The following is a 15,097-nucleotide window of genomic DNA, read 5'->3' as shown; positions in this document are numbered from 1 at the left end:
GTTACATAATGACTGCAGGTGGTGCTATCTGAATTGAAAATGATTTTTATAGATAGTCACAAGCTCTTTTTCTATTAGAAAACCTCTAATACTTTATTATTTATTGATTTCAGAGAGGAAGGGAGAGAGAGAGAGATAGAAACATCAATGAGAATCATTGATTAGCTGCTCCCGGCATGCCCCCTACTGGTTAGCGAGTCCCCAACCCCGGGCATGTGCCCTGAGGGGGAATCAGACCATGACCTCCTGGTTCATAGGTTGACGCTCAACCACTGAACCACACTGGCCAGTCAACTAATACTTTAAATCAAAACTAAGTGAATTGCATGCAGATTATCTGATTTGTGATAAAGATTAAAGTTGACCATTTCCATGACTTGACGTCTAATTTTGTCCTATTCCATCTTTGTACAAATGTGGGGAGTGACCAATTAGGGGCAAGAATAGCTACAGTAAAATCCAAGTGTGAACTTTTGAGCATTAGCAGACAGACACAAGGAGGGAAAATTCTGACAGGGTCTGCTGTGGGATATGGAATAAATTAGAACACAAAATGAGATCCCTTAGCCTCAGAGAATTGGCACAGTGAGGGAAGTTTCTAAATAGGTATGAGGAACCTTTTCTTCAAGCTGTGACTGGCTTTAAGGCTTTATTGATTTTTCCTTTGTGAGGTGGGTTGGAACTTCCGTACTGAAATTGCAGATAACTTTTGTAGTTTACTTACATAAATTAATTGTAAATGATTTTAAAAATACAGTACAGATTTAGTTCGCCACACTTGAGAGTGTTTTTGGAAGAGCTTGCATGTAATTGATGCCATTGTAATAACCTGGTTATTATTTAACAGGAAAGGGGTAAAGGGAAGACTAGAAAATATAGGCATGCCATTTATACAGCTTTGCTAATTTAACATTCCCCAAGCCTGTTCCCCACAGGAAGGGAGACCAAGGCCGTTTGGACGCATGCCCAGTAAGGTCTGTGTGATGTGGGAAGGTGCCTTCCTGTCCGTCAATCACATCTAGGAAGCAAGTCAGGGGCCAGACTAGGTGTGGCCACTGCAAACCCACAAAACCTGAATATTTAAACTTATAAACAAAGTAGCTCTCTCTCTCTCTCTCTCTCTCTCTCCCCTCTCTTGCCTGCTTGCCGGGCTCCTGACTCCTGTTGCAAGGCGCTGTGCTCCCCTGCACCCACATGGCCCACAGCTCTGTGGGACTCCACACGATGGACGAATGGCCCTTAACCTGAGTGCTGAACTGGACCCGGCTGCAACAGGGAGCGGAAGCTCTGGACACGGCCTTGCTTTTGTCTCTAGTACTGAGCCCCAGCTGCACCTTTTCCAGGACTGGCTCTTAAGGGGGATGGAACGTTGGAACCCAAGGAACGTAACTCCACACAAACGAAGCCATTTACCACACCTCATTCTCCCATGGGGGCTTCTGAAAATTCTTTCAGTGGTACCCCAAGAGCCTCAACCCCACTCCCACGAGTGAGGGAGGGATTTGATTCTCTGGCAACATAATGACTGCCCTGTATCCAAAGTCCTTCTCCTCTCCTTTTGGATGGCAGATCCCCGCCTGCACGGCACAATGAGTCAATAACGGTGCTCCATTTCTTAGGCCACACTGATTGACTTAGGGAGCTACCAAGCTGTTTTTGTTGCTGTTGTTTTGTTTTTTGGATGCGAGTGACAGATCCATTTTCTCTCCTTTGTGGGCTTGTAAGCTTTTGCTTGTAGAGCTGGTACAGCAATGTCACACTTCACTAGGAGAGAGCGCGAGAGAGTGAAGCTGATGCCCAGGGAGTCTTCACACCTTTTCATTTCCTAGCTCTACTCCCTCAAGTCATTAGGGCTGCCCTGGTTTCCCATCGCACTTCTCATTCTGTGGCTACCACAGGAATGATGGGGTTCAGGACACATGACTACAAAATCTGGCACCTTGACATATAGCATATCTAGCTGAAGGCATTTGAGACATGACAGGTGCAGGAAGGACTTTCTGACCGCCCCTTGAAGCAGGTCATGAAACCCTCAGGTGAGAGGTGCCCTCCCTGTACCAGTGGAAAGGAGCAACCTTATTTGTAAAGAAGAGAAGAAACGGAGAGGGATCTGAGGACTTATAAATAAGTTTCTCCCAGTTTGCTACACTTGGCTCACTTTTATCCTATCATATCTTCCCAGGCCTCCCCACTCTTCATTAAAGCTAGCATCAAATCACTCAAGTTGAACTGTTTCTTTAGGTCTTTATTTTCAATGAAGGTTTCCATGTCATGTAAAAGTATATCAGATGGCTTTGCATCTTTTCCTTTTATATTAAATAAATTTGTATGCTGTTACTCTTTTGTTACTGGATTCCCAGCGGAGAATTTGAAAGATAGAAGTTGTGCAGTTCTCCTCCCCCACAGCCCTTTTCTTTTTAATGAGTTTGTCTTGGGTTCTGTTAATGGCAAAATACTCAGGTGAATCACCCAATGCCTTATTTCACCAGAGAGATAGAACCTATGAAGAGGACTAGAATGCACCACCCCAAAAGGTGCCCCTTTGGCATATATATTGCTTTGAGCTGAAAGCAATTAAGACCAGCAGACTTAGGAAAAGCTTTTTACCTTCCCCTTAACGGCCTAAAAAGAATTTAGACAGGGGGCCCACAAGAGGCAGAAAGCTAATAGCAGAGAGACCTTTTTATATCAGCAAAACTTATCTGCATGGCAAACATTTGTCCATCAAATATATGCGAATTGTCTTCTCCCCTTCTGAAGCCCCAGCCTCCTCCCCCTTCTCCTGAGCTCAGGACAATATATAAACCTCAATTGCCTGAGTGCCTAGGAGTCTCATGTCTTTGTGGGGGTCTGTTTGTACATAATTAAATTTGTTTTTCTTTGTTCATCTGTCTTATGTCAAGTTAATTATTAGGCCAGCCATGAACCTGGAAGGGAAGAAGGGAATTTTTACCCCCAACACCATTCAAAGGGAACCCCTCAACTTGCTGTCCTTTATCTGTACCTGAAACCATCCTTGTTTTCATGTATTAGGAAGAATTTTCAACGAGGCAATGCAATTTAAGGTAATGCTTTTCCCCCTGCCTATTCTATTTAGTAATACAAAATGAATGTCTACTTCCAGAACACAAGAGAATAGAAATGACTGCTGTGATCATTCTAAAACTGAAATATCTTCAAGGAAGAAATATTTTTAACAATTATGTCTAATTATACTTAGGAAATAAAGAGGTCTTTAGTATTTATGAATCAATAAGTGATCTTTCTGTTTCCCAAGCATGGTTTCCCTCTCAGAGTTCTGTTAAATGGAAAAATAAATCTATTTATTATTGAATTTAAAAATATTTTACAAATTTTAATTAAAAAAAGCTTCACATTACAAAACACTCCTGAAAACAATATCAAAAGCCAAACAATGGAAAAACTATGTACAGAAAGAGTAAGTCTTCCTCCCAACTCAGAACACAGACTCACTCCCCTTCGGCAAAGATTCATGTTTATTTTTCCACCTTGGATGAAAGAGGAGATCATGTCATATGCTGAACAAATATTTATTGAGCGCTCCTTGTGTGCCAGGCATTATGCTTGGTGGTGGCAGCGATGTGGTTCTGAAACAGGCCACTGAAGAATCCGCCCTCATCGAATCTCTGGGGCAAGTGGGAAAAGAGGGATAGTGATTAAATAAGCTTTTTCTTAAAGGCGAGTCGTGTTAGGGTAGGGGAAATATAGGGGACTTATTGGTGAGCATCTGCAGAGGTACCTAACTGCACCTAGAGCAGGGGTGGGGAGCCTTTTTTCTGCCAAGGGACATTTGGATATTTATAACATCATTCACTTAATATAAATGTATGCTGCTACGAATAAAGCTCCTAGATTTATTGAATTTTGAGTCCTGCCTGCGGTTGCCTTGGAGGGCCAGACCAGATAATTTTGTGGGCTTTATACATGGCCCCAGGACCAGACATTCCCCACCCCTGGCCTAGAGGGTTGCAAAAGGCTTTCCTAAGAAAATGATATGTACATTAAGAGCTGGGAAGACAGCTAATGGCTTTAACAGATTCCTTCATCTATTTTAGGTTATTGAAGGCAGAGAGAATGTTATGTGGTCATATCCAATTTAAGCAGTTCCTATGTTTTAGCACCTGTTTCTGTCAGATACATCTGTGAGCACATTTAGCATTATTAGGCTTTAAAGTGAATTAGTTTTTTGTTTTATTTGTTTCTTTTTTGTAAGGCTTATATTTTCAGAAATAAAAAAGGTTTAATATGGGGTTAAAAAGAAATTGCTGTAAAAAAACTAAAATCAAGGTAGATAAATATATGTGTGACTTCTAGAATATGAGGAAATAATACAAAACAAAGCCAAATGAACTCTAACTTCAATATGAAGGATTGAGATGGAACATTATTGAGAACTCCCAGGAAGAAGTTCTTCGATCATTCCTTCAACCCATGTTATGGAAGGACTACCACAGGGCAAGTGTATGTGTGGAACTTAGGATTTGTTGCTGATTTCTTATTATTCTTTGAAAAATTAGAACCTTACCCACTGTTAAAATCTTCAACCTCTCTCATGAAATGCTGGTTGGAGTGGGATTTTTAGAGAGCAAGGTCGAAGCTTTTTGTCAAGAAGTCCAAGGGCAATCACCGAAGTGCTAAATGTTTAGCTGAAGAGCAAGATATTTATGATGGTGCCTAAGTGCTTTGCCTTGATGGTGGTGTGTATTGGGTTGTAAATTTTAGGAAATCACTCAGATAAGGAACACCTACTTACTGGCAGGGAACCTCCTGTTACCTCCACGACCACTCTGTGCATGTACCTACCAGTTCTAGTCTACATCGTTACAGTAAATGCCTAACTGTTTTTATTTCCTTTAATCTCTCTTCTTTGACTGTGTATTCCACTCTGGTGCCCAGGTGACCTTTTATTTTTTACTGAATTTATTGAGGTGACATTAGTTAATATAATTATATAGGCTTCAGGTGTACAATTCTACAATACACCGTCTGTATACTGTATTGTATGTCCACCTCCCTAAGTCAAGCCTCCTTCTATCACAATTTACCCCCATTTACCCTCATCTACCTCCCTCCTTTCCCTCTGGTAGTCACCATACTATTGTCTGTAACTATGAGTTTGTTTGCTTAACCCCCTCTCCTTTTCCACCCATCTTTGTAACACCCCTCCCCTCTGACAGCTGTCAGTCTGTTCTCTATAACCTTTTAAAAGGAAAGATCGGACCACCACGTCTTGCTCTGGCTTAAGAATTCTCAATCCATTGCCTTGAGGGTTACAATCAGATTTACAAACAAGGTGCATCATCATTTGACTCCTTTCTTAAAAGTTTTTACCTTGCAACTGATTAATGCTTAATTTGTACTGAGCCAGATGGATTACTTGCAGTTCCATGAAGATCCTATGCACCCATAGGCCTGTCCTTTCTTTTCTACTTTGCAGACCCAGCCACCCTGTTGTCAGGCACTGTGTTTTGTTCATCTTTACAGGGGCAGAGCTTAATTAATATAATTTCTGGACAATGGAAGGCATATGGTAGGTGCAGCTCATCAGAAACAAGTTTTATTTTTTGGCACTGCTCATCTGGTTAATGTTTTTGAAAAATAACCTGCTTTCCTCCATTTGTTTGCTTCTATTTGAAAGGATACTTTTCATAACCTTGTTACCCCAAATATTATGAGGTCTATACTTGAGAATTACGGTTCAAACATTAGTAGAGTGCAAATGGCACAGTTCATCGGTTAAGAAGATGTTTATTGGAATCAGAGCATTTGAGTTTGAATCCTGGATCTTTAATTTGTTAACTGTGTGTCTTTGAACAAGAGAACTTCTCTAACGCCTCGGTTTTCCCATCTGTAAAATAGCGATACCTATCACATAGGGATGTTAGGGGACCAATTGGGATCATCCTGGTTAAGCACTTAGGGTATCTGGAAGAGAGGATGCATTTAATCACCGTTAGGTATTATTACTCTGAGGATCTGCCTTTTCTTTCTTGGGGTCTGCTGGCAGTCTTTGGAACTAGATGGGAGCAGAAGGCTTGGTGCTGAGAGCTGAGGGCAGGGGGATTGAAAGATGATGAAGCCATGACCCTCTCTCACCAAATTACAAAGCAAAGATTAGTAGTTCCCATTGGAAGGGAGAGACAAAGTACTTTAAGCAGCTAGAAGAGGTGGAGATTACTTTACTCAGAGCAGGGATTTTCAACCTTGACACCTGAGATGATTCTTTGTTGTCGGGGGCTGGCTTGTACATTATGACATGTTTAGCAGTGTTTCTGGCCTCTACTCACTGGATGCATGCAGCTCATTCTTGGTTATGAAAATCAAAAATGTTTCCAGACATTGCCAATTACCCAGTGGGGGGCAAAATTGCTTCTGTTGAGAACCACTGAAGTGGGGGGATGTGGGGAAACTTGGCCTGGATAAGCAGGGGGTCGTGGGGTCAGGCCAAATGCGGAGGCGATTTTTAAATGAATAGCAAAGATTACATGAGGCTTTGAAAACTCACCTTTGGGAAATCTTAAAAAATTCGATGGATCTTTATCTGTCTAAAATGATTTAGATGTTGAATTTAAAGGAGGAACGATTACCAGGACTTATTATTAACATTTGCCACTCCCAGATGGTGATTGGTCATCTGGTGTATTCTCTATGCATCAGAAGACTAAACACTTGTGGCAGGCATGAAGATGCAAGACACGGCTTCTGACCCTAAGGAGCTTGTTTATTGTAAACGCTTTAAGGGGATAGGTTATATTTCATGACACACGTTTACAAGACACATTAAAAGCACAAGAGAGTTAGATGTGACTGCAGTTAAACAATAATTCAAGACAATAAGAAAGGCACTCTCATATGATTACTAACACAATTTTCTGGGAATTTAGGGAAGGAAGGAATCATTAGGCTCAGTAGTAGAGGAAGGCTTTGCTCAGAGCGATGTATAAACAGAGCCTGGAAAATGGGTGAGATTCAGATGAGAAAGACGGCAGGTATTTCAGGCCAGTGAGTCCTGAACAGAGATGGAGGTAAAGTGAATAGGAAGGTTTAGCAGAGAACAATCTGAGCTAGAATTGAGGGTTTAGTGAAGACTAGGAGATGGGGCTAAAGAGATATTTGGATTTCCTTTGCGGAAGGCCACGTATTTCCATTTATGCAGACATTAGCGAAATGCTGCTTGGGGCCTTTGGCATGACGCCTTAGTCACCTGCCATAGCTACGTTAGGAGCTTTGGACAGAACTCAAAGGGACAGACTAAGTGCTGATGTAGCCTGTGCCCCATGGCTTTCTCCAAGGTGTGTGGTCTGAGGAACGTGCTTAGTTTGGTCCTGGGTGCTCTTTTCTGAAACTGTGGCTTTCGAAGAATCATGTCTCCATGCCTATAAGAAAAGTTTCAATTTTCAAAGCTGTAACATTTCTCTGTTTTCTCAGATTTTCATTGCCCTGGTTATATGAATGATGGTGAAGGTTTTCTCTTTTCTTAACAGCTTCCAAGAGTCCCAGGTCACTTTTGGGGTCACGGTAATAAATTGAAGAGGACAACTAAACATGACATCACACAGGTCTAAGTCCCATGGATATGATTACACCCTGTTTCCTACAGTATATTGATTGAGGTGCCAGACTGCGGCAACCACCAGCGAATCAAATCAACAAATGAAGAAATAACACTAAATTGTAACCACATTGTCCACTGGCAACCAAAATCCTTGCTTTGAAATTTAAGTCAAATTAATGTCCTCCATTCCAAAAAAGTGAAGATGATGTCAAATTAAAAAGTCTGAAAACACATTTAAAGAAATGTATTTTTTAAATCTTGCACAGGTTTTCTGCCCTGTCATCATTTGAACAAAATGTTCTGTGTAGCACATGTTCTAACTCTGAATGCTTCCCATCCAGTGTTTTCCCATTTGGAATGCTGAAATTAACTCTTATGGTCCCACAGAGATAGACATGAAACACCTGTGGACTCTGTGAGCATGTGTATCTATTCATGTGCTTGAAAAAAAAACAGAGAGAACGAGGGAAACATAAAATATTTTTTCTACACTCAGAGGCCGATTCGTGCCCAGAGAGATATGTTGAAACCTCTTACCTGAAAATTGCAATAATTTCATTGGTAATTTAGAATTAAATTTCACATTCTAGGATTCAATTTCCAGCAAGTAAAAAGGTGTCACATTTACAGTAATATTTAAATCTTGATGGTTTTCACTTGAAGGGAAGGATATCAGTCTTTTCCTCCCAGGAAATCTGCCTCCTTAAATGCTAAAAATAAATCCTCATCTCTGTTGTCCAATGGTTATTATCATCAACTAAAGATTTGAGTAACATCATTTTCCTGCTGGGAGGAGGGAGCCCACAAGGAGAGAAGATTTTTGCATTTTCTCAGAACCAAAGATGGCAGCGTTGGGTTCCACCAGCTCTGTTGCCTGCTGGTCTCAGTGTCCTTCTTCTGTACTGACCACTGTTACTTGGCGGCCTGTAGGTCGCTGCCTGGCTGCTGCTTGTTCTGTGGGAATGCTGTGCATGCCCGTTCATACCTGCTCATGCTACTGCTGACTTCCTCCAGGCCACCCACTTTCATCACTGGACTAGAGCCTAGGGCTGCTGCTTACTTCCTCTGGACCATCAACTCCTGTCATTCTCCTCTCTCTCTGGCCAGTAGGAAAGCACCTACTGCCTTTCAGGCCCAGCCCTGAGAGAAAGCATTCCCCTGCTATACCTTTAGGGGCTGGCTGAACCAAGGGGTGGTCCAATATACTGAATACAAGCCTGATGGTCATCCTTGATTATTCTTTTTTCCCTAAGGAAAAAACATCATTTTCTCTCTCAGAGCTCACTTTTCCTTGAGGATGCCCAGTCTATCAGACACATGAGCACATATCCAAACCCCTGCTCATTTAATTCCTGCCTTCTATCCTATTTCTCTTACCCCTAGTTTAATTAGAGGTGTGATTAAGATCAGTTTTCAAGGTTTCTTTACACTTGAGATGGTTATTTTCCACAAAATGGTATGACATTTGGTAGCACTATCTATACAAACACCTGAAAAAGCTCAAGTCAAAGGCTGTCTGACTCAGTCGAGATAACTAGCTCCACTGATGAAAGATGCTTAGGAAGGGCTTCCATTTTATGGCGTGTGAATCTCTAAGGCTCAAAATTTATAGATAATCCTTTGAAAAGTTAAACAGAAATCCCCAAAACTTCACTTTTATTCTCAAGATACTTGTAATCATGGGTGTGTAACAGCTTATCTCCGTCCTCCAGCTCAGGGATTGATAAAGAGGCGATAAGAGGTGTGATATAGGCAATGAAGGGAAAGTGTGGAGAAACTCTTAACCCAGGGCTGTGTTCTTAACAAGTTCTCTGTAACTATTGGTGGACGATGATGATAACCAAAAGGGTCTTAATGTTTCCTTCAGTGTCACTAAACTCTACATAAGCTTCTTCAAATAGCTCAAGAAAAGGAGGAAAAAAAAGGTTAATTACATTTTCCCTGAATTTTGACTTGTAAAAGAATAGTAGGGATAAAGATAATATTATTCCAGACATTTTGAAAGCGACTTTCAGTTGGGCTATATACAGATATTAGTTTATACTCACATAGTGCCACCTAAGTGCTAGGTATCATCCCAGAAAAAACAGATGGGATGTAAAAATTTTCCTCCAAGGAGCAGGGGTCCTGTTCTTCAGAGATGATTATGATTTGTACACAAAACACTATGTCCAAGGTTCAACTGCATTCAGGGTCACCACATTAGACACCATCCTTGGAGTTGGGCCTAGGAGTCTGCATTTTAAAGAAGGTCCTGCCCATCCCAAATGATTTTGTCCACACATGTTTGAGTAATTTTTCTCTATGTAATAGAGGGTATGTATGATAGTATGGATGAAAAAAAAAAGTGGTTCTATGGAAAGTAACCTCACAGGGTGATCTGATCATAAATTCCTAACTGGGCCTGTTATGGTGGATAGTCATGCCCCAGGCCTATAAACTTCTACAGTGAAATGTTTAAAGTCAGCCCTCTCATTGTTCTTATGCATCTAGGTTAACCCTCAAAGGTGGTATTAACTCTCAAAAAAGCACATAATTTTGTTAACTATCCTGTAATTCAATCCCCACCTTGTTTTTTCCAATCTTCCTTACGTTCTCTCCTTAATTTCAAATGCATAAAAGAAGCTGCAAAACTGTTACTTTGGGAAACATTTGGGACCTTGCTCTCTGGTATATGTTGTCAGTTTGGCTCAAATAAACTCTTATAAATTATCTACAGGCTTAGATGTTTCTTACATTCACCGTAGAAAGGAGTGGAAAGAAGAGTGAGGGGAGAAAGAGCAAAAATAGAGTAGGTAATTAAGACAGTGAGGTGAGAATTAGAAAAAATAGAGAAGCTAGTGGAAAACTTCTTTTAGTGAAATGTTTATTGTGTTGTGTTAATCTGGGTTTTCAAGAGAAAGAAAACCAATAGGATATATCTCCATGTATCCATGTATATATCTATCAAGAAAGGGAAGGGGGGGAGAGAGAAAGAGAGAGAGAGAGAGAGAGAGAGAGAGAGAGAGAGAGAGAGAAATTTACTCTAAGAAATTGGCTCATGTGATGTTGTAGGCTGAGAAGGCCAAGCTATAGTCAGCAAGCTGTTGATCCAGGGGAGCAGATGGTACAGTGCCATTCCAAATCTGAGGACCTGAGAACCAGAGGAGCCAATGGTATAAATTTTAGTCTGAGTCTGAGTCTAAAGTCAGAAGACCAACGTCCCAGCTTGAAGACAGTCAGGCAGAGAGAGAGAAATCTTTCTTTCTTGGCCTTTGATTCAATTGGGTCCTCAAAGGATTGAATGAGGCCCACTTCATTGGGGAGGGCCATCTGCTTTACTCAGTATATTGACTCCAAGGTTCATCTCATCCAGAAACACCCTCACAGACATATTCAGAACGACATTTAACCAAATCCCTGGGCACTCCATGGCCCAGCTGAGTTGGCACACAAAGTTAATCATCACAGGTGTGATGATGCCTCATTTGCTCTCCTGAATTCTCAGTCTTCAGTGAAATGCCACAGTTCTCTGTGGTTCGTGTGCTAATACTTCTTGAAAAGTCAGTGAAGCTGTTTTTTGATCAGATTGCAGAAATGCCAAGACTTCTACCTCCATGTCCTGGAGGAGTTCAATTGGCCTCTAAGTTGTATGTTGTGTATGAATTTTGAAAAAATAATTTGATATGATCAACTAATATTTATTCAGTGCCTACAAGATGATTTATTAAGTAAGCATGCTTAAAATACACAAACATCATGTTTTCCTGCTCTCAGAGAGTTTGTGATCTTGTAGGAGAGACAAATCTCTTACTAGGAAATACTGCAGTCAGAGTTAGAGGTAAAAATAAAATAAATACTTTTCACTTGTATTTAGGAATAATGAGAGGCCAAAGAAAGATTATCAATGATAAAGACATAACTATCTGTTAGTGGTGGCCCCCACAAAGGTCATGTCATGAATTGAATGATATTAGGAGGTTATTTTCACTAGTCTACAGATTTTGGTATGTTTTCATATAAAAAATTGCACAATAATAAATTTTCTGCTGTAGATCAATGAATCACATTTGACAACAATTGTAAAAGGGTCAGTTTGTGATTCAAATACTCAGCCCCCCATTCTTGTTCCCTTTACCTCATAACAGACCCTCTCCCCCACTTTCATGGGTTCAGTGCCCCAATTCTTGCCCATTTCCCTTGCTTTTTAAATTTTAAGTTCTTTTAATGTGATGGGTGATAAATTATATTTTACTACAGATAAATTCCAGTGACTGCACTTCATTGAAAACCATTTAACTGATCATGTTGGGGTGGAAGGGAAATGGAATGTGAGGATGAGGTGCTCCTTGTTTCTCTTTCTTTTACTCCAGTCAGAGACTTTCCAAAGCCAAAGAGAATGTTGGTTATTCCTTGACTAATGTTAAGAAAAATTGCAAGACTCTATTCAAGACTCTTGAAATAGGAGTCAAGACTATTGCAAGGCACATTGGGAAAGCAGCAGCACCAGATCCAAGATGGCGGCCAGCAGGAGGCTGATGAAGGAGCTTGAAGAAATCTGCAAATGTGGAATGAAAAACCTCCGTAACATCCAGGTTGATGAAGCTAATTTATTGACTTGGCAAGGGCTTATTGTTCTTGACAACCCTCCATATGATAAGGGGGCCTTCAGAATCGAAATCAGTTTTCCAGCAGAATACCCATTCAAACCACCGAAGATTACATTTAAAACAAAGATCTATCACCCCAACATCGATGAAAAGGGACGGGTCTGTCTGCCAGTAATTAGTGCTGAAAACTGGAAGCCAGCAATGAAAACCGACCAAGTAATCCAGTCTCTCATAGCACTGGTGAATGACCCCCAGCCTGAGCACCCCCTTTGGGCTGACCTAGCTGAAGAATACTCTAAGGACCGTAAAAAATTCTGAAAGAATGCTGAAGAGTTTACAAAGAAATTTGGGGAAAAGCGACCTGTGGACTAAAACCTGTCACAATTGATTCCAGCGAGTGTGAGCAGAGACCCTGAGCAGTGCATTCAGACACCCCGCAAAGCAGGATTCTGTGGAAAATTGACTCGGGCCACCACCTGGCATTTGCTTGTGGCAGTTACTAACTTTCTACAGTTTTCTTAATCAAAAGTGGTCTTAGGTAACCTGTAAAGAAAGGATTAAAAATTTAAGATGTTCTAAAAAAAATTAAATTAAAAAGAAAGACTATTGCAATAGGGAAAAAGATTGAACTCAATGCTCACTACAGCAAGGACAGCTGGAGATTTATAGTGAGTGGGCATAGTGAGGGAGTCACTGGATGGGAATTACTAAGAGGAACTTGGTTACAGATCAAGGGTGGGGGAAGAGGTTCCTGATCAGATATCAAGGGTTGAAGAGATTCTTGCTAACCTGGCTTAGCAGGATTCTTCTAAAACTAGGCTCAGTTGACCAAGGGCAAGTCCTGGTTTAGAAGAGGGCTCAGAGAAGCATGACTAAGGTTTAGTTAAAAAAGGGAGGTTTAGTCAACAACTAGAGGTGGAAGGTGTGAGAAAAATTAATGATATGATATCCTGATGTCAGCCAAAAATTTTGGTATTTGAAGTTTTCCTATTCCTTCTCTATTTTATTTTTATTTTTTTTGTTAATCCTTACCCAAGAATATTTTTTATTGATTTTTAGAGAGAGTGGCAGGGAGGCAGAGAGACACACAGAGAGAAACATCATTGATTGGTTGCCTCCCGCATGCACCCGGACCAGGGGTGGGATGGACCCTGCAACTGAGGTATGTGCCCTTGACCAGAATTGAAACCGGGACCCTTCAGTGGGCCGACACTCTATCCAGAGCCAAACAGACCCTATTCCTTCTCTTTTATACTGTACGTCACAATACCTATCACTACTATAGTTCCAGGTATGCCACTAAGCACTTTTCATGTGCTAGTGCATTTTAACCTCACAACATTCCTTCCGAGGTAAGTCCTGCAACTATCCCCTTGTTACATGTGAGAAAAAGGAAGCATAGTGAGGTGAAGTAAATGATCCATGGTCACAGCTGCGAGGAGAGATTCAAACAGCAGAAGCTGTGCTCTTCCAAGCTACACTGCTTATTGTGAAGGTCACCCTCAATCAAAGACAGGTCCCCTCTCCCACCCACTCAGTCTCTCTTAGATCCCTTCTTTCTCTTCTCTGTGGGGGAGATTCCCTGATTCAGTCTGTTCTCCCACCTGAATCTGGATCTCCACTGTCGTCTCTCAACAACTGCTAAGTCTGCTGAGCCGACCTGAACTCTACGTACTTGAAAATGCTATTCAGGTATCCCACAGGAAAGCGTGATGAGGAGAAAGCTTCTCTCTAAAGTGGGAAAGCAAGGAGGCATCATGATTGCATTCCTGGCTTTGAGCATACAGCTATTAATGTGTGGGGCCATGTATGTGTAACCTACATTACATAAAAGAACATAATTAACATGGAGAGATTAATAATACTGAACAACTAATAACAAACGGGGAAAATTGTTAAAATTTGGATTGTCATAGAGGGCAATCCCAAATTCCAAATTGATTACTATGTTTGCTCCACTCTGTACATAAAGAATCATGATCAAGGAGGAGAAACCCTGGACTCTGTTTTGCAAATAATTAAATAGACGATTGTCACCTTCTCATGTTCACTCAAACTAGCAAAGTATTGCCCCACAAGGTGTAAAAGCTTTTTTTAAACTTTAATGATAACATACTTTAATTTGTTCCTTTTGTAATATAAATGCCTTGAATTGATAATATTAGATTGACTTAAGTGACTGAACCAAAACATGTATGCTCAGATTAAGCTTTATTTGAATCTCAGACATATAAGATTAAATCCCATTTGTGTCATTTTGAAAGTATTTCTCTCTCCTTTTCTTCCTTTCTTCTTGCATTTCTGACGAACAGCCAAGAAATGGCTTAAATTTGCTCACCTGAAAAGCTGGGTTACAACCTGGAGACAAACTATTTGCTGAAATCATTTGCAAAAATATGCTGTTCCTTAGCTGGGCCAACATGTTCTTGTGATGATGGAAAGCAGGTGTGACACAGCTGGAACGCGAGGGTTGCCATGGTCACAGCAAAAGCCTTCACACAGCTCGGAGGCTTGGAGTATTGGCCCCCAGGACACGTGTAATGTCTGATTCCTTCGGTAGCCACGCTGGATAACATTCCCCAGGGAAGTCTGAGTGCTCACCATTGTGAGGTGTTTTCACTCCTTCATGGATTCCAGTTTGATTTGACAAAATAATCCTCGAGCTTTCGATTGTACCCTTGTATTTTAAAGTCAGAGCCACTGACATGGGTTACGAATACGTCCGGTGTCTGGGTTTTGAATACATTAGCGCTCTCGCTTATTTCTTCAGAGGGCCAGGATGTCAACACGGCTGTGGTGTTGTTTAGCTTGTGTGATTCTCTGATTCCGAGCAGTCTATTTTACTTTTCTGTGCCTCATTTTCACTTTTCAAAAGTGAAAGGATAATAATAGTACCTCCTTCATGGAAGGTTTTCGGGAGGATTCAATGAGA

At 41.0% G+C, this 15,097-nt stretch overlaps 1 protein-coding gene across 2 annotated transcripts; it reads left to right on the top strand.

Annotated features, from left to right (window-relative positions):
- The first annotated feature begins 12,040 nt into the window (after positions 1 to 12,040).
- On the top strand, positions 12,041 to 12,537 carry LOC102435773 (ubiquitin-conjugating enzyme E2 L3-like). Of its 2 annotated transcripts, XM_023753410.1 has the most exons (2): positions 12,041 to 12,099; positions 12,196 to 12,537. In XM_023753410.1, the coding sequence occupies exons 1-2, from the start codon at positions 12,073 to 12,075 to the stop codon at positions 12,481 to 12,483; spliced, it is 315 nt and encodes a 104-aa protein (XP_023609178.1). In that variant the 5' UTR covers positions 12,041 to 12,072; the 3' UTR covers positions 12,484 to 12,537. The 2 variants fall into 2 exon arrangements, with proteins under 2 accessions (XP_023609178.1, XP_023609172.1); XM_023753404.1 differs by having other exon boundaries at positions 12,041 to 12,537.
- The last annotated feature ends 2,560 nt before the right edge of the window (positions 12,538 to 15,097 follow it).

The sequence above is a fragment of the Myotis lucifugus genome, unplaced genomic scaffold (assembly GCF_000147115.1).
Source record: "Myotis lucifugus unplaced genomic scaffold, Myoluc2.0 scaffold_1, whole genome shotgun sequence".
Lineage (NCBI taxonomy): Eukaryota > Metazoa > Chordata > Mammalia > Chiroptera > Vespertilionidae > Myotis > Myotis lucifugus.
Note: the sequence above shows the minus strand (reverse complement) of the source record. Positions and strands in the feature narration are given on the sequence as shown.